Consider the following 26919-nt stretch of genomic DNA (forward strand, 5'->3'; position numbering starts at 1 on the left):
TCATTACTTAACATCTCCATGCATCCACTGGTTTTAGGGTTTAAAAAAGGCATTTATTTTTTTGCGGCAGCCAGCAACTTCTGCAATTTTATTTATTTAGGTATTAATTAATTTAATTCTTCACAGAGTTACATATAAAAATATTTTGGTTGCGGCAGCCATGGCTCACACAGGAACTAACCGTTAACTGTTGAGGTCACAGCAACAGGTCGAGTCATGCAGCTCAGGGTCAAGAGATTTATTTGTACTATAGTATGATTACAGGCAAGAATTCATGTACAAATCACAGCTCAAATCAACACAGTCTCCCCAAATGTTCATCAATCACTCTGCGATTTGCTTAATGCTGATCACAAAAACAACCATTTCGCTGAAATTTTTCTACTGAACATTTAATCAAAATGTTTCTAAAAACATTAATAAAAACAAAATGTTTTCATTAAATAAAAACAAAATGCTTTTATTTGTGGTAGAAAACAATTTTCTTAGGAAAAGGTGAATTTTTTTCTCCTTCACATCCAAGTTACATTCATTGCTTCATCAGTTAAAAATAACCTGGATGATTCCACTTTTAATAAAACTTTGAAAATAAGACAACAGACAAAATAAAATGACAATGAGACGATTTCCTTCAAGAATCGACAAATTAAGATACATTTGGTCATCAGTGCCCAGGTGCATTATGGGAAACACAGGTTACAGTTTTCTCTACAGTAAAATAATAATTTGCAAATTATCAGATCAATAAAACAGTTTGACTTAACTGTGATATATCCTTGACGATTGTTCATCTCAAGGTTTGTAACAGCAAAGCCCAGGTGTGTGTGAAACCATGTGAAGACTTTTAAAAAGGGACAGGAAGCCCGACACTTGTGCAGTTAAGTTGTGCTGAGGTGTGGGCAGCAGTGGACGCTCAGGCCTCCTGAGGTTTGGGACTTGGTGGGAGGGTGAGAGACTCCACAGATGACTGCTCGCTAGGAAGCAGCTCCTCCTTATCACTGAAACGTAATGTTACCAATTAGATTATTAGTGGTAATCAATAAATACTTATTTCATGTTTTTTCATGAGCAGGTGTCAGTTGTGAGGCAGCTGCTGTACTGGTGAACTGTACCTGGTGGACAAGCGGCGAGACAGGCGGCGACGCCTCATAGTGATGAGGAATAGCGTGACCAGCAGAAGAGCGGAGATGACTGCCAGTGTGACAAAGAGGAAAGAGGCTGGAGGGAGAAGATGGAAATCAGACCAGCTACCCTGTGTTGCTTGTGTTAACAGTGATAAACAGGTGTTCCAGTGTTTACAGAAAACTGACCTGCAGTCCAGCGTTTACGAGCTTGATGAAAGAAAGTACCTGGAAGAGAGAAAAAAACTGGGCCATGATGATGTCAGAACAGGTGTTACATGTTGCGTCACGACAGATTGCATATCAGGACAGATGTTTCTTCTTTACCATCATCGCTGCAGTGATCCATACACTCTTCCGGGCTGAGATAACGATTTGCATTTCCACGGCAACCGCCATACAAGAATGATTGACATGAGCCAGTTTGGTGGTCGTAGTAGAAATTGAGGAAAGCAGCACGACACGGTCCGGCATCAGGAGACACCATACACTCATCTGACAAGACAAGACAAACAGACACAGAGAGAGGAGAGATTGTTTGTAAACATTCATTTATTCAGACATTAGTGAGCATTAGTAGTTTTATTGGTTAGATGAGGTTTGATTGCAAACACTTCTACCTCTGTATTCTGTAGATACTTCATCATTTGGTGATTTCTTGGACGATGGAAGGACGGACACTGAGGAGAGAAAATCAACAATCGCAATGACTCATCTGTACAGGTGAGTGTGTGTGACTTACAGTGACTTACAGTATGCATACACCAAAAATAAAGCAAACTTTCATGTGGACAAAACAAAACAATACAACGTTTTCCTCCATTTGTCTGTTGTGGACTGTCTGTCTGTGTCTGGTTAAAATTACAACTGCTGTGATGTACCTTTTGTGGAAATGTGTGTGGATCTACTAAACCACTCAGAAGCAGACAAAGAAGTGGATTTCATCAGGACTTGCATCTGGTGTGTGTGTGTCTCACCTGCACAGGTGTCCTTGCAGCTCTTCTCTGTGACATAGTTGTTCTTATTTCCTTTGCAGCCTCCATAGATGAAAGATTTGCATTCACCTGACTTCCTGTTATAGTACCAGCGCTGAAACGCTGCTCTGCAGAAACCCACCTCAGGCTCTGCCTCACACTTCTCTGATTGGGCGAAGAGAAGACACACAGACACGTTTGTTATTTGATTCAGGAGTGTGCATTTTGACGCAGCTACTCAAACAACTTGGGATAAATCACACCATCAATCAACAGATGATGTCATGATGATGATGATGATGATGATGATGATGATGATGAAGCACAAACTCACCAGCATATTCCTCAGCAGACATTTCTGCAGAAGAAAGAACACAAACATTAACATGTAAAAAATAATAAATGCTAAGACTCAAAGACACAGCCTTAAGGAGAATGTGAAACAAAATATTCAAAACACAGAAAAACAAAGCTTCAAATATTCAAATAAGCAGTAAAAATAGACAAAAAGACACACAGACACACAGACTCAAAAACACAAAGTGTACAGAGGCACAAAGATTCATCCATGTGGTTTTTCGACCTCTTTCTCAAAAACTATCACTGAATGATAAAAAAAATAAATACATAAATAAATAAATCTGTGTTTCATTAACAATGACTAATTTTAAGTTTTATCAACAAACACATGGGCGTGTCCATTTATAACATTACCTGTTGCCTTGGGTTGAGAAGGAGCTTCAGTCTCCACTGGACCTGAATCAGAAAGAGAACAGACTGATTGATCCTGTGGCCTCACTCAGTGTATTGATCCTTATAGTTATTGATCAGTCTAACCAAAGTTACCTTGATTGAAGGGTACCGCCCTTCGAGGGTTTTTGTTTGCATACTCAAGAGAGGGAGCAGCAGTCGAATCGTCAGGGAGAACTGACCCTAAACAAAAATACACAGAGCTATTGTAAATAACCACTGAATGCACCGCTGTGTCTTTGTGTGTGTGTGTGTGTGTGTGTTACATCGTGATGTCAGTCACCTGTGACACCGCTGCACGTGACCTCACACTCCTCCTGAGTTTCGAAGTTGTTGGCGTTGGCCCCACATCCACCGTAGGTGAACCTGCGGCAGGTCTGGTTGGTCACATCATAGTAAAACTTTGGGAAAGCAGCGCGGCACGAACCCACCTTCGATGGCAGACGACAATTAACTGAGAGGAGATGGAGAAATAATCACATTGATCATAAGTGATTTTGGACCTGTGGCAGGTTTGATTACCATCTGTGATGATTGTTAAACACACATTACCATGTGTGAAAGACGCACACACCGATATTAGTCAGATACAAGCATTTTAAACCATTTATGAATGTTTGAAGCTGTTAACAACACATTTGAGTCATTGCGAAGACTTAATTCTCCATATTGTTTTCCCAAAAATAAGAAATAAACAGCCCAAACAGGACTCAACTAAAATGGTTTTGCTGATTTTTATTTACATTTTTACAGTCTGTGCATAGGCCCTGCGATGGACTGGCGAACTGTCCAGGGTGTACCCCGCCTATTGCCCGATGTAGCTGAGATTGGCACAGCACCCCCCGCGACCCTCTGGTGGAGGATAAAGCGGTTAGATGATGACTGACTGACTGACAGTCTGTGCATAATGAAGCATGGAATATAAAAGATCTTTTTGCATCAGATTCTACATTTTTATCTGTCAGATACCGATTCCCATCCCATCTAAAAGCTACACATACAAGAACAAACACTGTTTTATCCTATTCACTACATTATTCGGGTCACCTGTGTCCTTCAGTGGTATAATGTTTGAACAAGCCATTCGTCTTTAAGAAAATATCAAGTTTCCATGTCCGAGGACAAATGTGCTTATGTCTCAGGTTCAAACAAACCAGAGAAACCGGTCTAACCCGACACTCTGTAGCCATAATTTTACACAGGCAAGTGTGTTCACTGACAAATGTTGGACATTTGACACAGACAGGTCCACAAACAAATAACAATTAATTCATAACAACAACATTAACAACCTCAAAAGAAAAAAACATGGTTCAGGCTGAATCTTCTTGTTTTTTTTTTGTAACAAAAACCCCCTGGATGTGCTTTTGATTACAGTTTAAATGACGTCCAGCCTTCAACGCTTAAAAGAATAGAAAATGTATTTTTAGGTTGGATAGTTTGAATCACTGTGGTCTGGTCGGAATTCTGGATATGCCTTTTCTGAGTGGTTCTGGTGAGCTGGGAGAGTAGAGCTGCTGGACAGTGACAGGTTCACAGTGTCAAATGTTGATGAAATAATTTTTATTTGGCAGAAATTGAAGATAAAATAATTATAAATCACTTGATTGTATGAATTGTTGTTGTTTTGAATAACTCCAGAATGAACCTCTTATATTTATATCAGGAGCTGGTTCTGCCACACAGAAGCTGTCATTTTGGACTACCATGTTTTTACAATAGTCCACAGTGGACAAACTTAACATCTTGAGTATGAAGGTGACATAGGTTCTCCAACACACACGGCAGGGGCGGGCAAGGTGAGGGATATTGAGCAGCAACATGCAATTTCACCAGTAAATTTAGCAGAATTCTACACACTGTACCTTTGAACATCAACACCATCGCCACATTATTATAATTCTGATAATTGTATCAACTTTAGAATTAATCAACTCAATGACTTGGTCGACTAATGAGCCACATCAGGGCTACTCATTCAGGACCAGAGACTGAACAGAGCCAGTGTGAAAGCAGATGCAGAACACTTTAGACCAGAGTGGGAAGATTTAAATTTGTGTCAGTGTCAGTGAAAACAAAATGCAAAACGTGTAGGTGAGCATTTTATGTGCTGCATGGTGGCCTGAGACATGTGACACATGCATTTCCGCACATTTATCTCCTGAAGCTGATGTGGTAACATGAGCTGTTGCATGTCCTCAATAATTGTTGCAGTTTTACGTGTTGAACTACTAGGGACTCATTTTCTTTGCAAATTAGGGGAGTGCCATGTACTGGTGTGTTTATTAAGACTGAGGTTACAGTAGGACAGTGGTTCTCAAACTTTTTATACCAAGTACCAAGAAAATACTGAGCTCTTGAAGAAGCATCTTTATCACCAACATTCAAAAACAGTGGTGTAAAAAGTATGAGCAGTCAGCTACAGAGTTTTCGCAGGAGGCTGATTTGTTCCCACTCTCTCATCAGCCTCCTCTTCCTCACATATACTTCACACACTGGTACAGAGAAATTAGATTAAGATGGAGGTGGAGTTTTTGTTATTTTTTGTTATTTGGTTAATTTTCTCCATTCAAAATTCCTCAGCTCCACTCAAATCACATACCCTGGTTTATACAGTAGCATTAACCACATTTCCGTACATAAGCTACCAGAGGAAGCTCTGGTAGCTAATATAGATTAGTTTAAAAGTCATTAATAGAGACCAATTGAGACCATGATTTAGCACCACTGGCAGGTTCTATTGAAAAAGACTAGCTGCTTATTTCTTTAAAAAAAAAAAACAGAACAAATTAATGTGATCTAGTTTGATTTTGTTTCGTTCATTTCTTTTGAGGTATGCACTGGAACAACACAGGAAATAATCCACCGCTGTGTGAAGAAATAAATAAAAGGTGACTCAATAACAAATGTACTTCCTCATAACAGTGACACGAAGAGTACACACCAGCATGCAGTCACAAGAAGACGCTGAGGTTTTTTACCCACCTCACCCGTTCTGTGACTCAATCCACACAATCCAATTCAAGCACCAGAACCTGTTAGACCAGATGACTGAAAGTCTGTCTGTGAGCAGAATTACATCCCCCACCCCCACCTCCAAGAAAAACAAAAGGATTTGGACAAAATGTTTTGGGGATGCAGGTGATGGCCCAAAGAAGACATTAATAGATTATGGTGAATTTAGGATGAGGGGGGAAAGAACACTGTGTATTTACACTGAGAACCGCAGTGGCTTTGACAGATGTATATGCTCTCCGAGTGCTTTCTCTAGTGGTTAGTATGCATCATATTAACAAAAGAGGACCTGCCCCCTTCCACAATGTTTCTTAAGCTCATTAGAGCCTGTTCCACTTGATTAGTTTACTGTTGACACAAGATCGTATTCTCCCTCTTTGATTTTTATGTATCAGTTTAATCTGGCACAATTACTTGATTATTCGATCATTAAATGAATCGTCAACTATTTTGATAATTACATGTAATGTAATAATCAATTTATCAGATTAAGTGGGTTAAAAAAAAAAATAAAAAAAGTTTTTCTCAGCTTCTTTCAATTTTGGTTTGTGGACAAACACAAGACAATTGAGAACTATCATAGCAAAGGTTTTGGAAACACCAATGGACAATTACCAAAATAATCTAGAAAATAACCCATTAGTTGCAACCCTCATCTAGTCTTTGCGATTTTCAAATTTTAGTTCAGCCTAGTAAGATTTATGCCTTTTAGCTCAAACATATATGCTAAATAATATAGTAACCTTTTAAAAACATTCTTAAATCCATAAAGTTAATCTATAGATCGATACATGTCCTTATCAAAATAGCCATTGGAAAACTTTTCAAACAGTTAAAGTCACATCAAAGGAATTAGCATATAGTGACTTCAGAAATTAACCGATTGCAGATGGATGATTTTGGGATGGAACTACAGATGAAAAATAGACCATTGGCTCATTCTAACGCATTTACAGTAAGCAATGTGTACCTGTTAGAAATAAAATAAATATTAATTTAAAATGATTGAGGCTGGTGGATGAACAGGAAAGTTTGCTGCTGCAGTACTCACTCCTTTCTCTCTCGCTCTGTGTGTGTATATTATCTGATCTTTTCAAAGAATGAGATTGAGTCAAAGAACCACATGATCAGCCTCGACACTGATGTGTTTTACCAGATATTACTCAAACGTGAAGTGACACGTGATCAATAATCACTAAGCAGCCTCTTACTGTTGTTGGTGTCGTTGGTCTTTGGTTCCGCTTTGGTCAGCAGCGGCTCGCTGCCCGCGGCCCTTTTGCGGTAGAACTGGAACTGAGAGCTGTCCGTGAGGGCGCAGTGGTCCTGGTCCTGGTCCGAGCAGCTCAGCAGCTCACACAGCAGGTGTGGTGCGTCCGCCGGGTAACCGACCAGTGCCGCGTCACAATCCGCCTTTAAGCAGCACTGCTCCTGGCAGTCCTCCGGATTCGACACCTCTACAGGGTCACCCAGGCGGCGTGCCGAGTCCGAGACCAGTAACTCACTCTTGTGAATGTCCCAGTCACACTCCTGAGCCAGGCCGAACCGGACCAGGACACAGAACAACAGACCGAGAGGGAGCCGGAGAGGCTTCATCTTCCCCTGAGCTGGAGCTGAAGAAATAAAGTGTATTCTAAAGCCGAGTATGGAGTAAAGTCGAAAAATTCAAGGTTTATTTTTATTTTTTTTTAATCCCTGGTTAAATCCGCGTTAAACAGTTTCCGCCTCGCAACTAAAATGTGCCACTTCCGCGTTCAGTGTCTTTTTGTTGTCGCAGATAAAATAACCTGAGACAGGTGAGGTCACTGCGACCACGCCCACATGCGCGCGCGCGCACACACACAGGTTTGCGTAACTATTCTTGTTAGGACTTCCATTCACTTGGACAGACTAAAACAAAGCGTTATTCCTAAATTTAACCATAACCATGGTTTAACCACAATTCACATCTTAGCTCTAAACTTAACCAGTTCCTCAGTAACCAAGTTTTGCCTCATTAGGACCAGGTTTCGGTCTCCATGAGGACTAGTGGTCCAAACAAAGTCAGTGTTTATACCGGAAATTATGATTTCATTATCTTTAAATAATGTCTGAATGCAAACAGGAAAAGTTTTATTCATCACACAAAAAAAAACACTTCTAGTATTTGTTTGTGCAGCTTATCAAACCAACTGGAGTTAAGACAAATTAAGACTAAAGATAAGATAAAATAGAAATAACACATAAAACTGCAACATGACTTAATCAGAAGGAGCTAAAGGGATCTGCAGAGGACACATAAAAATATCAAGACCATATAGAAATGGTAGGATTTTGATGTGAATTATGCTTTTAATTGGTGAACAGCTGTAACACTCGACCATTCGTAATTGGGAGAGAGTTGGAGTTTGACAGTGACGGAGATCTACCCGAGAGGACATGAAGGCGTAAATAACAGTTTCTATGTCTTCTATGTTACCCTGCACAGAGTGAGACACAGGTCCAGAAAGATCATTGTTTGAGACGGGACTTTTGTTGTAGTGAAGTATCTGACATGAACACATTAACACAGTTTAAGATGTAAACTTCATTGCATTTGAGGAGCAGAAGCTTCCTCAGGATGGGATGGAGTTTGGGTTCACATGTACGATATGTTTACATTGAAGAGTAGATGTGTGTGTAGTATCAGACTCACCTGAATTGTTAAGATGTGCATTCCATTGCATTAAAAAGTTAGCAGGAAATTCCTCATGGGGATCACAAGCATCACCCAGGACAGTTTTACGACCCATTTATGGGTCAGTCCTGGGCCATTCCTGGATAAGGCTTTTTGAAGAAACCCAGATACTTCTTATACTGGAACTAAGTGGTCCCGATGTCAAACCTGTTGTTGTTTCTCTAATATTTACGATCATGTGTTGTATAGGAAGAGGATGTTAGAGACAACCTTTAAAAAGTGTGGTCCAGCACACAGGCGCCAGAATTGTTCGGAGATTTGGCAAGAACATTCTCCTTTTTCGGTACGAGTCCTGTGTCAGAGGGTTCTTTCTACATCATCAACTCATCGTTCATAAGAAGAAGGAAGCCTGACTTAAAAGACAGAAGTTTAGGTGTGTTTGCACTGGGTTTGGACCCATGGGTGGGTTGCGGGTGATTCTGCAGCTAAAGCTACTAAAGCTAGTTAAACTGAGGCTTAAGGCCTGTACATATTTCGCAACAGAGAACAGAGAAATTTGTTCCTTTTTTTCGAGGTGGCAAGAACAAGAACACAGTTAGCACTGGCCAGGACTAAACCTGATAAGATTGTTGCACAATGAGTAAGTAAAATTCCCTCTGGCCCTTTCCTGCGTATGAAGGTGAGTTTACTGATCAAGCCTTTCATTACTTGATAATAATTTGATGGGCCTAATCAATATGTCAGATCAAACTTTTCTAAACTTACAACAATTATCCCAACAGCAGTAATCCATTAATTTAAAAATGAGTGTTTATTTATTCCATGTTTATTCTTTAAACTGTAAGCAAATAAATACGGACATCATTCATCATCATGTTAACTTTGTTCATGTAAAGTGCATCAGTGCCCACCACAATAAAATACTTGCTGATATTTTTCAAGATCCACGAGGAGCCGGCTCTGGAGTAACCTGTAACACACACACACACACAATGAAATGAATGTGTAACTTGTTGGAGACACACGAACGACCCTGATCTCTGACTCTAAGGTAGATGTACAAACATTAGTGACTGAAGTGTAAACAGTGTCATCGCCAGATCACAGCTATGTCTTTTTAATTCAATCACCAAACCTGCAACGTATTGCGTATTCAGCACATCTTAGCAACCTCTAAACTGCTGATGGTAAATAATCACGAATGCCGACACTCCACTGGAGCCTGTCGGGTTCACTTGGGACCTGATGGACCTGACGGAGCCTCACAGGTTGGGTCAGGTCCCAAAACATGTGAACATGAGATGCTATAGATAATGTCTGTTTGTACAAACCATGATAACTTCAAAATGTCTATATATTTGTCCCAAAAAGTCTAAACCCAAGTCCAGGTACAGGCAGGAATTTGGTTCTCACAGACCTGGTTCTGGCAAAGACCTGGTCCCACGATCAGTCCCAGCAGCGTGTTGAGGATGTTGGAAGCACAGAGGACAGTCTGCAGCATGCTGGCGCCCCCCATCACACTGAAGAGAACTACATTCCACTGGACCACCCCATGTGGCTGAAGACAAACTGACCAAAGGGTCCTGTTATACAAGTATGGAGTTGGACTGAGGGACAAACAGGGGACATACAAACAGAGAGAACCAGGGACAGACGGAGACAGGAAGTCAGAAGTGTGTAAAAACATCCGAAGGACATTATTCATCTGCATGTTGGTGTCTCACCTGTGGGGACTGGGCTTCAGGGGGACATCCCAAGTTTGACCAGTGGTGGCGTTGTACAGACAGAGAGGACCCTGAACAAGACCAGTGACACTAACAAGACAACAGGTGGAGGCCGCCAGAAGACACAGAACGGAGGACAACACCTGCCTTAACATCTGGACACAGAGAAACGTTTACCTGAAGACATTGGAGGACGAAGACTTTGATTGAAAGAGTGAAGGGGAAAGGATGAAAACAGGGATTGAAGATGAGAGGATAAAATGAGGAGGAAGAGAGGATGAGGATGAGAGGCTGAATGGGAGTGGACATAGACAAAGACAAGAGAACAAAGATTAGAGGACAAAGAAGAGGACAAAGACATAGATGAAGACAGATGATGAAGAAGCGGACGTCGATTCACCTGTGTCCTGAATGCACAGCAACCTCTGGTTCTGCTACTGAGGAGAATTGCTCGCGCTCCGACAAGAACCTGAAATCAGATTTCAATTTACCAACAACAATAAACGATGACAACAAACAAGATATGAATGATCTGAGACTATTATTGTCTGAGACTAATGTCCCCTGTGTTTTGTCCTTAACTTCCTGGAAAACAGATCATAGTGGGTTAAACTCGGTTTAGATGTAGCATCAGAAACGATTTTAAGTAAGTCAAGTTCCTTTAATGTGAATGCCAATGTTCCACTGCCATGATTGTTAAAATAACAAGAAGGATTGGAAAACTGACTGGATACACAGATCAGTCAGTGAATAGTGTCCTTTTTTTGTTTAGGTCATGAAAAGTGGTGGAAGGGTGACACCATCTGTAGCTTGCGCCAAACAATACGCTCTTTTATACCTTACGCAAAAAGACAAGAATATTTTAAGTTTGTGTTTATCTATTTATGGCTTTGACCATATTTTAAATTGAATTGTACAATAAGGACAGTGTAAGCACTAAAATTGATATTCTCATAAAATAAACTTACTCAAACAAACACAATGACCACAATCATCATCATCATCATCATCAGCAACAATAACCAAGTCAACTGACGAACACACACACACACACACACACTTATCACATGAAACACATGCATGCTGCACACACCATGATCCCTGACGCCCATAGGCCTGTGGCCCAAGTGGCCTCTCTGGTCACATGACCCTCTAGCAAGAATTTAATGTCCAGATTGGGAAGCAGCAGCAGGATGTTGGACAGCATGCAGACGATCGCCATGGGAACCAGAGACACACCCACACACTGCAGACACCTCGAAACACACATCTGTGAATGAATGACATGAAAACACACACACACACACATGAATAGTGTTCTCTCCTCAGTCTATGGGTGTTTACCTTTGTGGACTCATTACCTGCTGACAGAGTCATTATTACCATTCATCCCCGACTCCCAGTTTCAGGATGATGGTTTCACTTGAGTTTGCATTAGGTATTAACACATCGTAAGCACCGATGTCACTGTGCTCCCCACCATCATCACAGTGCCTTTGTTGGGAACCAGTCTGAAGGAAACTGGAGTTTGCCTTATTTAAAAAGAACACAGGAGCTGGTAAGTTTGTGTTACTAATGTACAGTAAATCTGAAAGAGGGACGTCACAGAAATAACGCAAATAATGTTTGATCTCACGGTGTAGACAGCAATGGGTCAACAACTCCTGTGTGCCTTACTGGAAAAATAAAAAAAATTTCCCCCAGGGACTTTGGTGTGGGAGGGTAGAGTTACACAAACTTCAGTTTGCTGTTAAGAAAGGTTGTCCCAACAGTGAGGAGAAAGTGTTGCTCTGCTAGAAGTTGCTCTGGACTTCTGGACTCTGGAGATTCTCTTGCTTACAAGTCTAACCCAGACAGCATCTCACTGCATTTCCATATTAATGTCAAACTCTAGAAAAAGTCAAGAGATTTGCCCCTGGACATTAATTGCTCTGCTGAGGGGAGAACTCTGGACATTTGGAAGAAGCTGGTACAGTAGCTGGTGTCTTTCCAGGTTCACAAAAACATCTTAATCTGTCAAACTATCCGTCTTCTCTTACCTTCAAAAGACCTTGTCCTTTGTCCTTCAGCCATAAAAACTGTGTAGACAGGTAATCAGTCCACAAAGGGTAAACACCTGGATTTTCCCACCACTCTAATCACTCATTCAAATTGGAAACCCCAAAACTTTATGGAACCCAATTGATTATAATGTATACTATATATTTATTGAACATGTTTAAATGAAAAAAAACTAATTTAAAGTCACAAGAAGAGTACACTTACCATGACAATAGACCGTCAGCAGATGATTGACAGAGAGTGAGGAACAACATTTATATATAGAGAGAATGAGAGAGGCGGGCGGGCGGGTGGGAGGAAGGGAGATTGAGGGAGAGAGAGAAATGTTCACACATATTTCAATGTACACACAAGTTTGCACAGTTACTCGTTAGGTCTCTCCATGGACTTTCATTCCATTAGTAAGCCCAACCAAAGTCTAAAGTTTTACAATCCATAAGCTAAATCATAACCAGTTAGTACTTAATCCAAACACGCTATTGTGTTCAGGGATTTGCTGAACTGACCCTAACACTTGGTTCCGACTTCTGTTTAGTTCACTTCACCTTTTTCTATTTTCAGTCTTTCCTTTTTTAGATGTTGAGTCACAGCTGGAGTCAGTGAGCATATATAGGACGTTTGACTCAGTTTAAGTTAAAATGTGCTGTCAGTTAAAGCTGCAGTGCAACTTTTAAAAATATAAACATATATCCGCCCCATTCAATCATTGTCAAATGTGTAGCAAGTATAGCAACATTCATATCTCGTGTCATTGGTGACATTCACGTGCAGCACACAGGGAGAGACGCATTATAGGTCAGGTAAGGCTGAAGCACAACAGATAGATAGTTGTGAAAACACTAAGTAGTGCCCACAATTAATTTTAAGAAGTGGGTTCTGCAGCTGCAAAAATGATGTTCAGCAGGGCTGCATCATCATATTTTACACAATATCACAATTTTGGGGGAGCCCTATTTCCAGGTGACACTGCTACTTAACATGTAAAATGCACGCACACACGCATCATGTCACTGTCCTGTCAAGAGGGAGGGTAGCACTGGGTGATTTCAGCGGGTAGCATCATTAGGAATAGTATTAGTTTTTATTAGTGGAGATTGGTTTGCAATGAGTACTATTTCTAGGAGTATTTGTTTCAGGAACCTTGAGGTGCAGCAAATCAAAGTCTGCAACCTGTGACACAATAATGGTTTCAGAACTCCCCCTCAATGTCTCAAAATACACTTTAAGGGGAGCTTGTGTCCCATTCTGGGGACCCTTCAAAACATGGCTCACCTACATAACTGCCCGACTCCAAACCTATATGTCCCAATCCCAGCTGTTGCTGTTCCTGCACCATGCAGCTCCAAGTTTCCTTGATGCAATCTAGACAAGTAACACTCTATTATAGACTGACATACACACTTTTGTCTTGCACAGTTGACAGTGAAGAGCAGCGAGAGAGGTACGTCATGTGGACATGCTGGCAGAGTTTTGACACAAGTTCTACACTGGAGCTTTAAATCCTTAACATGCCATTGTTTCTGAGAGTAAGATGTCAGCAGAAGGACTTGCTGGGTCTCTCACAACTATTTATCCACTAAAGAGCCAGAACTCCACAAACTGGTCATCTCTTCTTAGTTCCACCTTATCACCAAACATGTTCATAAGGTGACATAAGAAGGGGAATGCTAAAGGTATCAAAGGACACCTGAGGAGACAACTCACTACACTGTTACAGAGCAGTTTTGATAAAGGATAGATTTGGTGAAGTTAAGATGATTTGGTGATTTAAATAAAGAAGAGATGTTGAGAGTTGGTCAGTGTGTTCAGATGTGCATTTTTTCAAAATGGAGATGGTGACCGTAAAATCCACTGTGTGACATCATATAATGATGGTGATGACACAAAAATATTGTATGATTGCATGACAGGAGACTTCTTGCGACGAGTGTCTTGAGTATATATCAGACGTCACCTGACACAAGCTTCCTATCATGACTCCGCAGATTCAGTCATAGGACAGCATCTCCTGTGCCTTGCGACATAAGTCACATGACCGCAGAATGGAACCACTTCTTCTTTGGTGTCCAAACTTACTCATGATGACATGGGGGTGACATCATCTAGTCTGTCACAGGAAGCACTGAGATACAACGCACTGATCAATGCATTTAGTTTTTTGTCAGAAAACATGGCATTCCTACCTGTTTTTATTCTCTGCAAATGAACAATGACATAACATGTCTGAGCTGTCAATACGTCTAAACAAATGCTCAGAAAATTGATGCCTTCCGGTCACATGCCAAAACCACAACTGCAAAAACAAACAAAAAACTATTACGTGTCTATAATTGTTGTCTTGAATGCATCATTTCCACTGCAGCTAGATCAGGGGGCGGGGGCTTCATACTTTTTTGAGTTGTGGTTGTATGAGATACTGACAATGTGTCAGTATCTCATGAAAACCATATTTCAAATAACCTGAACTACAGCTTTAAAAAGTCTGTAAACATTGTCCTTGTGTCTCTGTATAAAACAGCAGATTAGAGATAAAGTGTTAGAACGGGGGAAGGGGGGGTTCATCTACTGGAGAACATCTCAGTGAGGGTTGTCTGTTTACTGCAGGTCCTGGAGGAGGAGGAGGAGGAGGAAGTAGAGGAGGATCTCTTTGAAGTTCTCCCACTGGGCGTCTTTGGCGTTTTGCTGCCAGGATCCACCCTCTTCCCTTTACTCGTTCGAAGAAGGTAGGCATCAGCTGACCCTTTGCTTCGGTCACTCACTCTCCGTTTCTCTTCCCGGTCAAGCTCCTTCTGTAGCAGCAGAGCGAGCCGCAGATCTTCCTCCTCCTGCTGCTGTCTACTCATAAGCTCTGAATCCCACTCAGCCTCCAACTGGGGGGACAGCACTGCCCCCACCAGGCAAGAGGAGGTGTGACAGCCTCGTTTGGCCATTGCCTCCTTGTCCTCATCCATCACTTCCAGTTCAGAGACTTTCCTCTTTGTGGGTGGGGTTGGAGCTGTCAGGTGACTCCTGTGTGGCACCTCCGTTCTATTTGTTGTTGGTTCATGATGGTCCAGATCAGAGATGATGTTCTCCTAAAAACAAAAAAAGAGGCCCGGGGGCAGAGATTCAGCCCAGTCAGAATAACATGAGACGATCACTGGACCACTGGTTAATCCTGAACATGAACTGACCTTGTTGGACGTTAAGGTGGAGGTGGGGCTACTGTCTGAGAACAGCTTAGAGGGACGAGGAAAGAACCTGGAAACACAAACCACCATCAGTTCACTGAAAGACATCTGGAATCTGACCTTCAGTTGTACCTTAACCAGGTTTAGTTTTGACCCTAGTTCAGGTTCTGAATCTGAAATCCTCCTACTTCTCAATCCGTCCACATAGGACCTCCTTCTTCCTCGATGCAGCAGCAATGTTAGCAGGACGTAGGCTTTCTGGAGTGGCGTTCTGAGGAAGAGCAGAGGACAAAACCCATCAATATCCAAGGACTGTACTGAATGAGCTCACTCCAGAGTAAACATGATTATGCCAGAGTGTGTTGTCGCCGACCAGTTCACTGCTCAGCTGCCTTGCCAGCCTCTCGTCCTCCTCACGCCTTTTCTCCTCCTCCCTCAGCTTTGCCTGCTCTTCCTCCAACAGTCTCTGGATGAACACCTCACTCTCTATCCTCTGCTCCTCATCCAGTGCTCTCTTCTCCTCCGTCATCTGAGGAAAAGATAAACCACCAGGCGATATGGACCAAAACTGATACCGCAATATTTTTTGACGGAATGGCGATATGTGATATTATAACGATATTTTGAACAAAACAGGTTAGCTCACTAGCTCACCAGTGGCCGCTCAGCTGACAGCTGAAACAGCTGATAGCTGAAACCCGGCATCCGGAGTGTACAACAGAAACCCGGAGACAGGAGACCAGAGCCTCGGTGTCGGATACAGTAAACAACGAGCCACTTATGTGTTTTAAGTCCACTTGGAGTCCAAATCTGCGGCTAACAGCTGGTGCCGCTAAAAACTAGCAACAACAAACAGGCATTACGTCACCAGCTCAACTTTTATTTTGTATTAACGAGTAACGAAGATGGTTAAGAAAAATGTATTGGAGTAAAAGTACACATTTTATTTAGGAAAATAACAGCGCCATTATTCTTTTTCTTAGCAACCAACCGCTCACTATCCACCTGCACTGTGTCCACCACATTTTCGTTCAAATGTGTGTTGTGATGCGTACCATGGGCGAGAGAACACTACATAGTAAGTGTTCTCCCTACACATCTGAACTCGGCTTGTAGGCTCAGAGAGAAGCGCTCGGCTTTATTAAATAGCGTTCACAAGGCAACATAAAAATAATATATAATATACTGGTATGGCGATATAGTCTCAACTACATATTTCTTTCAAAAATATACCGTTATAACTCTTACTGCCGGTATATCGCCCAGCCTTACCATTGATATTGTTATACGATCTAGAACTGAACCATTACTTAAAGGTTAAGGCTGATGTAGCTAAGTCATTCAAGACTCACTCTCAGTGAAACATGACTGCCAGCAGGCACACCAGCTAAAACAGATTTAAATTGCATTGAACAGAAGACTCACCTCATAAAATCTACTTTAGATTAAGCCTTCAGTATGTTATGAATATGATCACAGGGTCAAAGAAGCTTCTGTTCTCCTACTTGCCTTGTTGCCCAATTGAAAACTGTCCAAAAACAGTTGCCTTTCTTGCCTAAGTTTGTGGCACTGACCAAAAGCTGAATGAAGGATTTTAAACAACAAATGTAAATGTTCACGGCATTCATTTGAACATTCTCCTGTCATATTCCCGACCTGATAAGACTCAGAGTTCAGGATGTACAGTTCATGATTATCTGAGTCGAAATTACAAGTCCCTGTGTTTCACCTAAAGCACTAGCAGTGAGTAACATATCAGCAGAAGCAGCAGGAAGTAGCTAAAACTGCCAGGTTTTACTTTTAGGGATGTTTAACCAGATGCGTATCAAAGCTTTGGTAACATAGTACCAATTGTTGATACCAAATATAGCTTCAAAACATGTTTCTACCATCACACTGAAATACCCACTGGCATATGTGAACATGATCATGCTAGTTTGCTCTGTATATTGTTTAAACTGACCTTAGTGACTTGGTCCTGATACTCCCGCTGCACCTCTCCAGGGCGACTGAGTGTGGGAACACACGACACTGCACAAATTCACACACACACAGAATATCACTTAGAATCTGCCAACGTGCAATTGTGCTCTAGCTTGCCATGTAAGACGACTGCAAGTCATTCAATTTCAATACGTATGCGTAAAAATTATTTTCTCCGTCACTGAACATTCACTTATTACAACCTGCAACTACTCACGGGCTAATACTGCAAATATTCTCTGTCAACGTTGTCTTGCGCTTCGCATTGACTTTGCACGGAATCTCAGAGTAAATTTTTTTATTTTGTTCAATTCAGTGAAAAGATACCTTTAAAATGATTCGATCTATGACTGAAACAAAAAATGCTCAGTAATTTTTTTTTACAGATGCCAAGTATTTTTGAAACATTCTTGGTACCTCCTAAATCGTCCTCGTCCCCCCGTCCTGAACGGCGACGTTCACAATGCTGAGGGAAATGGGTCTGGATCTGCTTCCACAGCTGATCGTTGACCAGCGTGTTTTTCTTACTGTTTACACGAGCCCACGTCGATACTCGCAGCCGACACAGTGGGCAGGACAATGCTGCTTTGTCCACAGACTCCAGGAAACAGCTCTATGAGGGAGGCAAATAGACAGGGACAGGACAAAGAGGGACAGAGAGACAGACACAGTGAGAAACAATGACTGTCATGTGATGTAACTGTATTCTTCACGACGCACAAGCGGGCAGACAGAAAGTTGTATTAGAAATATATAACACTTGTAGGTTAGAAATAAATAAAATAAATATGAGTATTCCTTCATCCTTTTTGTTGAGATCTAAAATAATTATCCAACCCATTTCTCAAAAAAGTTTTATGATCTAAATTGTTTTTCTAAATCTGGTTGCACCTCTAGTATACTATTCAGCAAAAATGACAGTAATAATTGAAAATGACATTTTGTATTCTTTTTTTTCTCCACAGAGAGGGTCTGCTGTCCATCATATTCAACCTCTGTAACACAAAGTCCAATTACCTAAATGTGCTAAGGAAATTATGCCATTCCAAATAGTGGAGAGGCCTGGCTGACCCTCATAACATCATGGATTTTCTTTTCCAAAATGGAAATCACCAAACTCTACAATCAGGTTAAAGCTGATGTATGCAGCAGTATTAACTGTATTGTTATTGATGGAATATGTTAATAAGGACTCTTGTTTTTATGTAAACATTTGAATTACCTACTCAAGTGTGCGATTATTATTAACGTTGCATTGTTTAGATGTCTTTTTTTTGTCTGTATTTAATGTTTTATACATATTTTTTACTAAATGTAATGTCTATTTTGCAGTGTACATTACTGTATCTGTGTTTATTCAAAAGTAGAAAACATATTTTATACCGAAAACCGTAATTTTCATACCTTTACATCCTTAAATGCAGTCAGTTTTTAACAAAAATATCTACTATGAACTATCCATTTATTATCAGGCTTTATTGTAGTAACAGTAGCAATAGCTGTGGAAGTATGTGTGTGTGTGTGTGAGTGTGCGTTACCTTGCAGAAAGTGTGGCGACAAGGAAGTGTAACTGGCTCCAGGAAGATCTCTAGACACACAGTACAGCGACACTCATCCAGAGACGGAGGATCTTCTCTCCTGGCTCCCTCATCTGACATGTCCACCTCTACATTGGACACTTGAGACATCCTCTTCCTGCTCTTTGACATTCTCCTCCTCTGTAGAGAAGACCAGCCTGAAGGACAAACCAGTTTGAGCACCATGCTTTAAACAGAATCTCTCCAAACTCTGGTGCAGTGATCATGTGCTTGCAAATTCATACCAGGTTTGCAATCGTTTTCTTACCTGACAGTTGATAAGGTAAACTAAATGTAAATAGCACAAAGTAAATAGATGTTGTTTAGGCATGAGGCTGCATGAGATTCTGACAGCATATTCTTAATCAAAAACCACTAATGTTATTGTGATTTTATTTTGGTTCACCTCTTAGACATATTTTGTGTAAATAGCTATTTTACTATGTCTATCACTAGTCTTTTAAAGTAAATGTAAATAGAACATGGATGAGAATGTACCACTAGTCTTCATTATTAAAAAAAAAAGTAAGAAAAAAATGTTGTCATTCATGTTTACCACCGGTCATTCAGAGTAAATTATAATTTTCATTGGGGTTATTTGTGTTAACTTATCTTCTAAAGTTAGAGTTGTTAGTGTTTACCATCGATTAGAAGGACATTGCCATGTTAGTACAATCGATCTGATGGCTGAATCAGTGTGTGGTCACTCATGCTAGAAAACAACGTTTGTTCTTGAACGCAACACGAGTTCAGGGTTAGCTTCCAGTTAATGACTAATTACCGATAGTGTAACAGTATTTATAGTATTTTATAATAGTAACACCGTGTTTGGGCCGAATGGAAGTCCCGTTTAAAGTTGTTTTCAAACGTAATTGTCCCTGTGGAACTCACCTACGAACTGCTTAAGTGAGCAATGTAGCTTCAGGTGATGCTAACGTTAGCTTTGGGCCAAGAAGGCTGTCACAATCCGGGAAGGCCAAGACGTCAAACTCACCACAAGCAAGTCACAACAGAGCGTTTGAGCTCACCGTGACAGAACAATGCTTCACGGACACAGAATCCCAAGAATCACGGGACACGGAGTAGATTACAGGGCCATCCACCCGCTCCACACACCCGCGTAAAATGGATGTTTGCACTGGGCGCATGCGCACGTTAAACTGGCGATGCCTTCAAGAACACTGTAAATTCCAGCCCCAACACTGAACCCAGAGAACCTTGACAGAGGCCTGAACTGATTGTGAAGCCGGTTCCACAGATACACGACATTTTCAGGCTTCACTGATCCCACGACCACACGTAGGTATTTAGATGGTTATGGATCAGAAAAAGGAAGAAGGCAGTGATGTATGCCAACTGTTAAACACCACAATCACTGACCTAGTGATCATGAGCTACTGATAATCTCCGCTCAGCAACTGTAAATAACTGATTTTATAAAGGATGACTTGTGAACAAATACAACTGACATATTGGTGCCAAACCAAGACATCTGGACCATTTAACTCAGTGTATTTTCCATGTATTTTATTTATGCGTTTACAGTCACAGTCATATACAGTAAAAAAAATAAACACAACAAAGAATCTAACTCATCGATTGCTCAATACAACACAGCTCATCAGAAGGATCCAGAGTTAGTGCAAGACTCTGATTTTTCAAAGACATACAGTGACATGGCACTGTTACTGGTTTGGGAACTCCTGCGTCCAGGTGAACTTCTCGCCTTGTTTCTGAGGTGCGTTTGGGTCATCATCTCCACAGCGGTGTTTCTTGAGCGGCCGGGAGTCGGCAAAGCCACGACCACAACGCTGGCAGCTGTACAGCTTCACACCCGTGTGGATCTGCATGTGAGACTTGAGCTGGTTAGACTGACGGAACTTGCGGCTGCACACCTCACACTGGTAGGGTTTCTCTCCAGTGTGGATCAGCAGGTGGCGCTGGTAGTTCTGTGGCGTCCTGAACTCTTTGCCACACTGCGCACAGCAATGCGGTTTGACTCCAGAGTGCAGCAGTTGGTGCTGCTTCAGCTGTGATGCCAGCATGAAGCCTTTCTGACAGGTGCTGCAGACATACGGACGGTCGCCACTGTGCTGCCTCATGTGGTACAGGTACATGTGTCGCAGGTGGAACGACTTCCCGCAGGTGTCGCAGCTGAACTCTTTGTTCTCCGAGTGGCTCTTTTCATGTGTCCTCAGTGTCGTGCTGCTGGTAAAGCGCTTCGTACAGGTCTTACAGCTGTATGGTTTGTCCCACGGTGGCCTGCGTCTTACCTGCCGCACATCTGTACCTGTGTCGGTCTCTGCATCACTCCCACTGCCCCGCCCTCTGCCTGTGGCATAGTGAACGATCCGCTGATGTTTCTGCAGCTGACAGTTGTAGAAAAACGTTTTACCACACTGATCACACATGAACGGTTTCTCTACACCGTGAACCAGCATGTGGACTTTCAGTGCCCAGGTCCCCTTGAAGCGCTCGCCACATTTTTCACACCTGAGACACAAGAAACAGTAAATCAGTGACAGAGTTGTAATTGTGATGTTTTATCTCTGTTGCTGCCTTTGTTGTGATGTTGCTGTTGTCATGTCCACCATCTCCAGGGTTTCTCGCCACTGTGCAGATGTTATATGGTTTACTTTATCGTCACATGTCGTTTTCTTTATTGTGTTCTGGCTCTTATGTTTTGGTTGATGTTGCTTCGATTAGCTAGTATTGTGTCAGTGTTGTTGTAATGTAATTTACTGTGATGTTGCTGTAGTCATGCCCAGCTGCAGAGTTTCTCATTGCTGCACAAGCTGTTGTTTTGATATCACATTTTAGTTGCGTTGTTATTTTTGCTTCTGTTCTAATCTAACTATTGTTGCTGCTGTGATGTTGGAGTTGTTGTTGCCATACTCACCTGCAGGGCTTCTCGCCGCTGTGCAGCCGCAGGTGTCTCTGCAGGTTGTACTTGAGGCCAAATCTTAGGCCACAGGTCTGACACATGTAGGGTTTCTCTCCGGTGTGAACCACTCGATGCTGCAGCAGTCCCATCCGACACTTGAACGCCTTGTTGCACTGGCTGCATTCAAATGGCCGCTCGTCTGAATGTGACCTCTTATGAACACGCAGGTTGCTGGCAGTGGAGAAGGACTTTCCGCAGGTCTGGCAGCGATATGGCCGGGCACCAGTATGGACTGTCTGGTGCTCGCGGAGGCTTTTCTTTCTTGTAAAACTCTTTGCACAGATGTTGCACGTGAAGGGCTTGACTTCGGCGTGTGACACCTCATGGTAGCGGAGTGCGCTAGTGGAAGTGAAGGTGCGGTCACAAATTTGGCACTTGAGTGGTGCCTTCTCGAGCTGGTGAGATACCTGGTGGACTCGGAGCTGGCGCAAAAGTTTGAACTTCCTGTCGCACTGGCCGCAGGGCAGCAGCTTGTCAGGGTCGTTTTCCTGGGCTGCCCTCAGCTGGTGACTCAGTTCATGTTTTTGCAGTGTCGTGGCTTTGTAGAAACCTTTGTCACAGAAGCTGCAGGGGAATGGCTTCTGATGAGACGACATATGTTTGTTCAGTTGGTGCTTTTGATGGAAACCTTTGTTACACAGCTCGCAGAAAAAACGCTTCTCTTTGTACTGCTCCCGCCGCCTCCGTCGCTCCTGCTCCCTCTGCTGCTCTCTCTGCTCTGCTACACTTACACCTGCACACACAAATGCAAAAGTAAAGCCAGGGCTTTTTACAGAAACACCAATGACTTCTCTTTGTCTGTCATGTCTGTGACAAACTATGATCTTGAAGAAAAAGAAATTCACTTGAAAGAACTGAAAATATTCACTAACGCTCCCTAAAGCTGATAACTTACAAAAACAGACAAGAAATACAAACGTCAAGTCACCTGATGGAGGATGAATTTTAACTTTGCCCTCTACTGTGCCTGTCTGTGATTCCTGAAAAACACACAACAAACACATATTTTAATACACATTGAAGGAGACATATTATACCCTATTTCCCTCATTAAAATAGTTCCCTGGTGTCCTAATGAACATGTCAGTGACATGCTTTGGTCAAAATACCATAAGGATGAAGCATCATAGCAGTTCAATAACCCTGCTAAACCCGCCCCTTTCAGAACACTCGGTTTTCGTGCATGGTCCCTTTATATGCAAATGAGACAAAGGCAAACACACACCCACTTCTTCCAGGGGGTTTCTGATGTGTCCTCTTTACAGCGCTTTACAGCTCTATTCGTCTCACCCTCCCTCCACTAGTTCTCTGACAATATCAACATAGCAGCGTGCGCAGAAAACAGCGAGAGTGCCGTCACAGGAAGAGACGTCCTACATAAGGATCGAGCCGAACACTGTCCAACTGTAAATCAGTTAAAAACACTTAGGAACAGCACCACTGATCGCCAGCGGCGCATGGCGAGCTGAATAAACTGCCGCTGTATGTTACTGTATCAGACCGGTGACTGTGCTCCGGAGACCTCGCCACCGCTGATCGCCACCGCTGATCACCAGCGGCGAGCTGAATAAACTGCCGCTGTATATATGACTGTATCAGACTGAGTCTGTGCCTAGGTCATGGAGGACGTACTGAACAAATATTTTTAATTAGGACGTGTCAGAATGGTCAGTTATGAGCTCTATGTGACCTTTTCTTAACAATGTGTGTGTTTGTACGTCGGTGAAATATGTCCCCTGCTGGCCGCAGTCTGATGCGAAGTGGTGCGAACACACTTTGCTGACTTTATCCGGCACATTAGCTTCATATATAAAATCCTCTGTAAAACACTGTGCAGCCACCAACAGCACACTTGTCCCTCCGCGTTGACATAATACTGCTCTTCCTCCCTCGCCTGCACTCTCGCAGGGACAAGGTGGAGCTAAGGTGGAGCTCTCCAAGTAAACTTACTGGTGGGGCGGTAACATTTGCGGTGAAATGCGCATGCTGCCGTCATAAGCGCAGGGAATTCAACATCGAGTGTTTTATCGCCTATACTTACACTAAGGGGGACCACGAAAACATGACTGAGTATTCTTTTTCCACACTTTGGCGACTGGTAGGGCCCCCAGAGTCCCAAATATAAGTATTAAAATGGTTAAAAAGTTGATTTTGCATAATATGTCCCCTTTAAAATAAACACAACAAAAACACACTAATGACTGTGTTTGATGACTGTATTAATAGCTATAATTAGTAAATGAGACATTTAAACCCAGAATCAATTAACTGATTTGAACCATTTAATTACCATGATGAAAGTGTTAACCAAAAGTGTCAATTGTAATACTTACATCCACAGTTTGTTCTTCTTTAGGTGTGGGAGGAGACTCACTGATTGAAACATTGGCAAGCTCACTGCTCGACTGATCACTAACCACAAGAAGTGATGTTTCCTGCATAGAATCTGAAACCACCTGCATGCTTGTGTCAGTGTGATCACCAACAGCACCAGAACCAGAACCTGTCTTTTCCTGCTGCCCTCTGATTGATTCAGGGACAGGTTGTGTAAGGAGTGACTGTTTCTGCTCTGAGATCAGTCCAGGGAGCGGTTGGCTGATGATGACCAGCGGCACCTGATGGCTGCTGCTGATTCTGTGTTTGGGTTTGGTGGAGTTGAGAATAGCCATGGCAAGAGCAGTGGGGTTAGTGGCTGGTTGGTTGATGTCCAGTGAGAGAGACGGTCCATCTGTAACACAAGTTTGTCACTACATACAATAAAGTGTAAATAAGATCATTGTCATGCTGTCTCTGTATTGTAGATAAATTCAAAGCTTTGCCAACAAAAGTCAAGTGGAGGCTTCAAAAATATGAGCCATTAAGGTTCCCCCTTATGCATTTAGGTTCCTTTTCCCTAATGTTTCCCTCTCTCACCTATTATTTTTTGTATTATATTATGATGTGTTCAGGTTGCCCCCCTCCCCTAGGTTTCCTGTAATGATGAATTTACATCATAAAGCACCCAGGTTCTCCCTCTCTTTCATGTAAACATGCCTTCAGGGGTACTCTCTTGCACATTATGATGCAGTTCCATATCATTATGTGTTGAGGTTCCCTGTTATGATGTGTTCAGGATCTGTGGTGTGCAGAGCACTAACCTGCTGGTTTGATCTTGTAAAGTGTTTGTGTCTGGTTTTCCTGATTCTTCAGTTCAGACTCAAGACGTTTGACATTTGCCTTCAGAGTTTCCTTTTCCTTCTCCAGACTCAAGTAAAGTTCTGTGAAAACTTGTACAATTTTCCGAACAGCTTCTCTTGACATGACAGTCAGGATGTCATTCAGCTGCATCTGCAAGAGGAAAGACACAACGAGAGAACAAAGTTAAACCAGGTTTCATCAACAGTGTTGAATAAACCTGCACACAAACATGAATCAAACTCACAAATTTGTGTTTAGGACAAAATAACACATTTGTGGACATATGTTAATGAACAGGAAACAGTCGGCAGCTGTCTGTAAATAAGTCAATAACCTTCATTACACAGCAGACTCAGACTAACCACAAACCATTTGTTCATATGATATTTTTACAAATGTGTTCTGTTGTTTAACATCCGTAAGGATAAATCACATCTTACACTAATGCAATTTCTTAGTCATACTTATTATAATCAGCACAAACAAACGGCCAACTCTTTATATTACTTCTGTTTTTAAAAACGTGTTTGTTGTTGTCTGTATACAGAAGATAGCGGCTGTGGATGTGTGCGTGTGTGCGTGTGTATGACTATATAGAACGTATGTGTTGACCGGAAACTAACTTTTTTTCCTACAAAAACCAGACGCACTCGCTGTTTGTGTTTTTCACCTATGGTTTTACCAATTCTAACCGAAGTAGGAAGTGACGGCGGATTTTCCTCTGAAGCCATTCACTCTCATACCAACTTCCATTTTTCTATACATTTATCTCATGAGACTGTCTGTCTTTACCCTTGATTCCCCGCTGCCGGTCTCCGGCTCTTCAAGTCTATGATGTAAGGCGGACACCGCCGCATCCACGGCCGCCTCCATGATCAGCTCCGTCTGACCGTAGAAAGTTCTCAGCGCCGCCATGTTAACTCGTTCGTCCCGCCTGACTCACCGTTTACACCCACCATTTACATCCGGTTCACCGTGACCTGAGCTCACCGATCAACAGGCGCCGTTGACTCCTGTTAACACGAGCTCTTTGGACCACGTATTTCAACTAAAAGCAAAAAACGCCATTTGTTTTTGTTGACTCTCAATCTCGATTTCATGGTGAACATTCCGACTTTTATTTTGAAGGTTTTGACCAGAATCACAAGATGTCTTTTCCGGTACATCACGGAAGTGTTTTTTTAATTGAAAATAAAATAAAAGCTGTACAGTGGGACAGTTTATCAAAGAAACAATAACAGTAGACTTCTTTTTAAACAGACAGACAAACAAAATAAGAAATATAAGAAAATGAGAAGGAGTGTTGAAAAAAGAGAAAACAAGTGAGCAAAACAAATAGCTGAAAAACTACCTCCCTTTTGAATACTGACAGTAGATGTTGTATTTGACTATAATTACATTTATGGATAAATGTATTTCTTAGAGCAAAGGTGTCAAACTGGCAGCCCACCCAGACTTTCCAAGGCCGTTGCAGGAACAGTTAACTCAAATTCAAGGACTGAATGTGATGAGACAGCTTAAGATACATTATAATTTAGTGTTTGAATTACAGTTGTCCATGTTATTATTCACTTAATTTTAGATTTATTTCCACCTTTTATAATATTAAATGGCTCAATGGCTTTTAGAATCTGCCATTTTTGTATCGCTCCCCTTCCAAAATAACAGTGATGAGTGTCTTTGTGGTGGAGTGGTGGAAAACAAAATTCTGTTGATTATTGTTGTTCATTTAAATTTTTATTTGCTCTTACAAACAAACATCATTCAGTC

The 26919-nt window shown here is 41.9% G+C and overlaps 4 protein-coding genes across 8 annotated transcripts; all 4 read right to left on the reverse strand.

The window, feature by feature from the left end:
* Window positions 1-223: 223 nt before the first annotated feature.
* Window positions 224-7638, reverse strand: spint2 (serine peptidase inhibitor, Kunitz type, 2). Its single transcript, XM_044033084.1, has 11 exons — window positions 7072-7638; window positions 3129-3299; window positions 2942-3028; window positions 2810-2851; window positions 2430-2453; window positions 2099-2260; window positions 1742-1801; window positions 1449-1616; window positions 1311-1349; window positions 1113-1218; window positions 224-998 (listed from the first exon to the last, which is right to left on the reverse strand). Exons 1-11 carry the CDS (start codon window positions 7451-7453, stop codon window positions 914-916), a joined length of 1326 nt encoding a protein of 441 aa, XP_043889019.1. The 5' UTR covers window positions 7454-7638; the 3' UTR covers window positions 224-913.
* Window positions 7639-9305: 1667 nt separating this feature from the next.
* On the reverse strand, window positions 9306-12517 carry LOC122773583 (transmembrane 4 L6 family member 5-like). Of its 3 annotated transcripts, XM_044032358.1 has the most exons (7): window positions 12503-12517; window positions 11599-11769; window positions 11331-11507; window positions 10638-10706; window positions 10238-10392; window positions 9931-10120; window positions 9306-9483 (listed from the first exon to the last, which is right to left on the reverse strand). In XM_044032358.1, exons 3-7 carry the CDS (start codon window positions 11505-11507, stop codon window positions 9451-9453), a joined length of 624 nt encoding a protein of 207 aa, XP_043888293.1. In that variant the 5' UTR covers window positions 11599-11769; window positions 12503-12517; the 3' UTR covers window positions 9306-9450. The 3 variants fall into 3 exon arrangements, with proteins under 3 accessions (XP_043888293.1, XP_043888291.1, XP_043888292.1); XM_044032356.1 differs by lacking the exon at window positions 11599-11769 and having other exon boundaries at window positions 12503-12510; XM_044032357.1 differs by lacking the exon at window positions 12503-12517 and having other exon boundaries at window positions 11599-11940.
* A 1577-nt stretch (window positions 12518-14094) lies between these two features.
* On the reverse strand, window positions 14095-20171 carry rnf168 (ring finger protein 168). 3 transcript variants are annotated; one of them, XM_044032354.1, is made up of 8 exons: window positions 20023-20171; window positions 18990-19186; window positions 17869-18064; window positions 17432-17499; window positions 15842-15997; window positions 15657-15739; window positions 15472-15538; window positions 14095-15372 (listed from the first exon to the last, which is right to left on the reverse strand). In XM_044032354.1, the coding sequence occupies exons 2-8, from the start codon at window positions 19158-19160 to the stop codon at window positions 14857-14859; spliced, it is 1257 nt and encodes a 418-aa protein (XP_043888289.1). In that variant the 5' UTR covers window positions 19161-19186; window positions 20023-20171; the 3' UTR covers window positions 14095-14856. The 3 variants fall into 3 exon arrangements, with proteins under 3 accessions (XP_043888289.1, XP_043888290.1, XP_043888288.1); XM_044032355.1 differs by having other exon boundaries at window positions 19920-20171; XM_044032353.1 differs by having other exon boundaries at window positions 18990-20171.
* A 365-nt stretch (window positions 20172-20536) lies between these two features.
* On the reverse strand, window positions 20537-26917 carry LOC122773379 (zinc finger protein 708-like). The gene is made up of 6 exons (XM_044032017.1): window positions 25942-26917; window positions 25110-25299; window positions 24306-24700; window positions 22901-22952; window positions 21928-22705; window positions 20537-21521 (listed from the first exon to the last, which is right to left on the reverse strand). The coding sequence occupies exons 1-6, from the start codon at window positions 26062-26064 to the stop codon at window positions 20714-20716; spliced, it is 2346 nt and encodes a 781-aa protein (XP_043887952.1). The 5' UTR covers window positions 26065-26917; the 3' UTR covers window positions 20537-20713.
* Window positions 26918-26919: the final 2 nt, after the last annotated feature.

Source organism: Solea senegalensis, linkage group LG8, assembly GCF_019176455.1.
Source record: "Solea senegalensis isolate Sse05_10M linkage group LG8, IFAPA_SoseM_1, whole genome shotgun sequence".
Lineage (NCBI taxonomy): Eukaryota > Metazoa > Chordata > Actinopteri > Pleuronectiformes > Soleidae > Solea > Solea senegalensis.

What these genes read in the sequence shown, in the direction of transcription:
- spint2 (XM_044033084.1), bottom strand. Translation starts at nt 7,453, where the DNA reads ATGAAGCCTCTCCGGCTCCCTCTCGGTCTGTTGTTCTGTGTCCTGGTC. An exon ending in GACCAACGACACCAACAACA is followed by an intron (nt 3,300 to 7,071) that starts GTAAGAGGCTGC and finishes ATCTCCTCTCAG; the next exon opens with TTAATTGTCGTCTGCCATCG. An exon ending in GGATCACTGCAGCGATGATG is followed by an intron (nt 1,350 to 1,448) that starts GTAAAGAAGAAA and finishes TCTCTCTTCCAG; the next exon opens with GTACTTTCTTTCATCAAGCT.
- LOC122773583 (XM_044032356.1), bottom strand. An exon ending in TATGGGCGTCAGGGATCATG is followed by an intron (nt 10,707 to 11,330) that starts GTGTGTGCAGCA and finishes ATCTGATTTCAG; the next exon opens with GTTCTTGTCGGAGCGCGAGC. An exon ending in GCTGTGCATTCAGGACACAG is followed by an intron (nt 10,393 to 10,637) that starts GTGAATCGACGT and finishes CTCTGTGTCCAG; the next exon opens with ATGTTAAGGCAGGTGTTGTC.
- rnf168 (XM_044032353.1), bottom strand. Translation starts at nt 19,214, where the DNA reads ATGGTGCTCAAACTGGTTTGTCCTTCAGGCTGGTCTTCTCTACAGAGG. An exon ending in GTCGCCACACTTTCTGCAAG is followed by an intron (nt 18,065 to 18,989) that starts GTAACGCACACT and finishes CCTCCCTCATAG; the next exon opens with AGCTGTTTCCTGGAGTCTGT. An exon ending in ATCAGGACCAAGTCACTAAG is followed by an intron (nt 15,998 to 17,431) that starts GTCAGTTTAAAC and finishes TCTTTTCCTCAG; the next exon opens with ATGACGGAGGAGAAGAGAGC.
- LOC122773379 (XM_044032017.1), bottom strand. Translation starts at nt 26,064, where the DNA reads ATGGCGGCGCTGAGAACTTTCTACGGTCAGACGGAGCTGATCATGGAG. An exon ending in TTACAAGATCAAACCAGCAG is followed by an intron (nt 24,701 to 25,109) that starts GTTAGTGCTCTG and finishes CTTGTGTTACAG; the next exon opens with ATGGACCGTCTCTCTCACTG. An exon ending in TAAAATTCATCCTCCATCAG is followed by an intron (nt 22,706 to 22,900) that starts GTGACTTGACGT and finishes TTGTGTGTGCAG; the next exon opens with GTGTAAGTGTAGCAGAGCAG.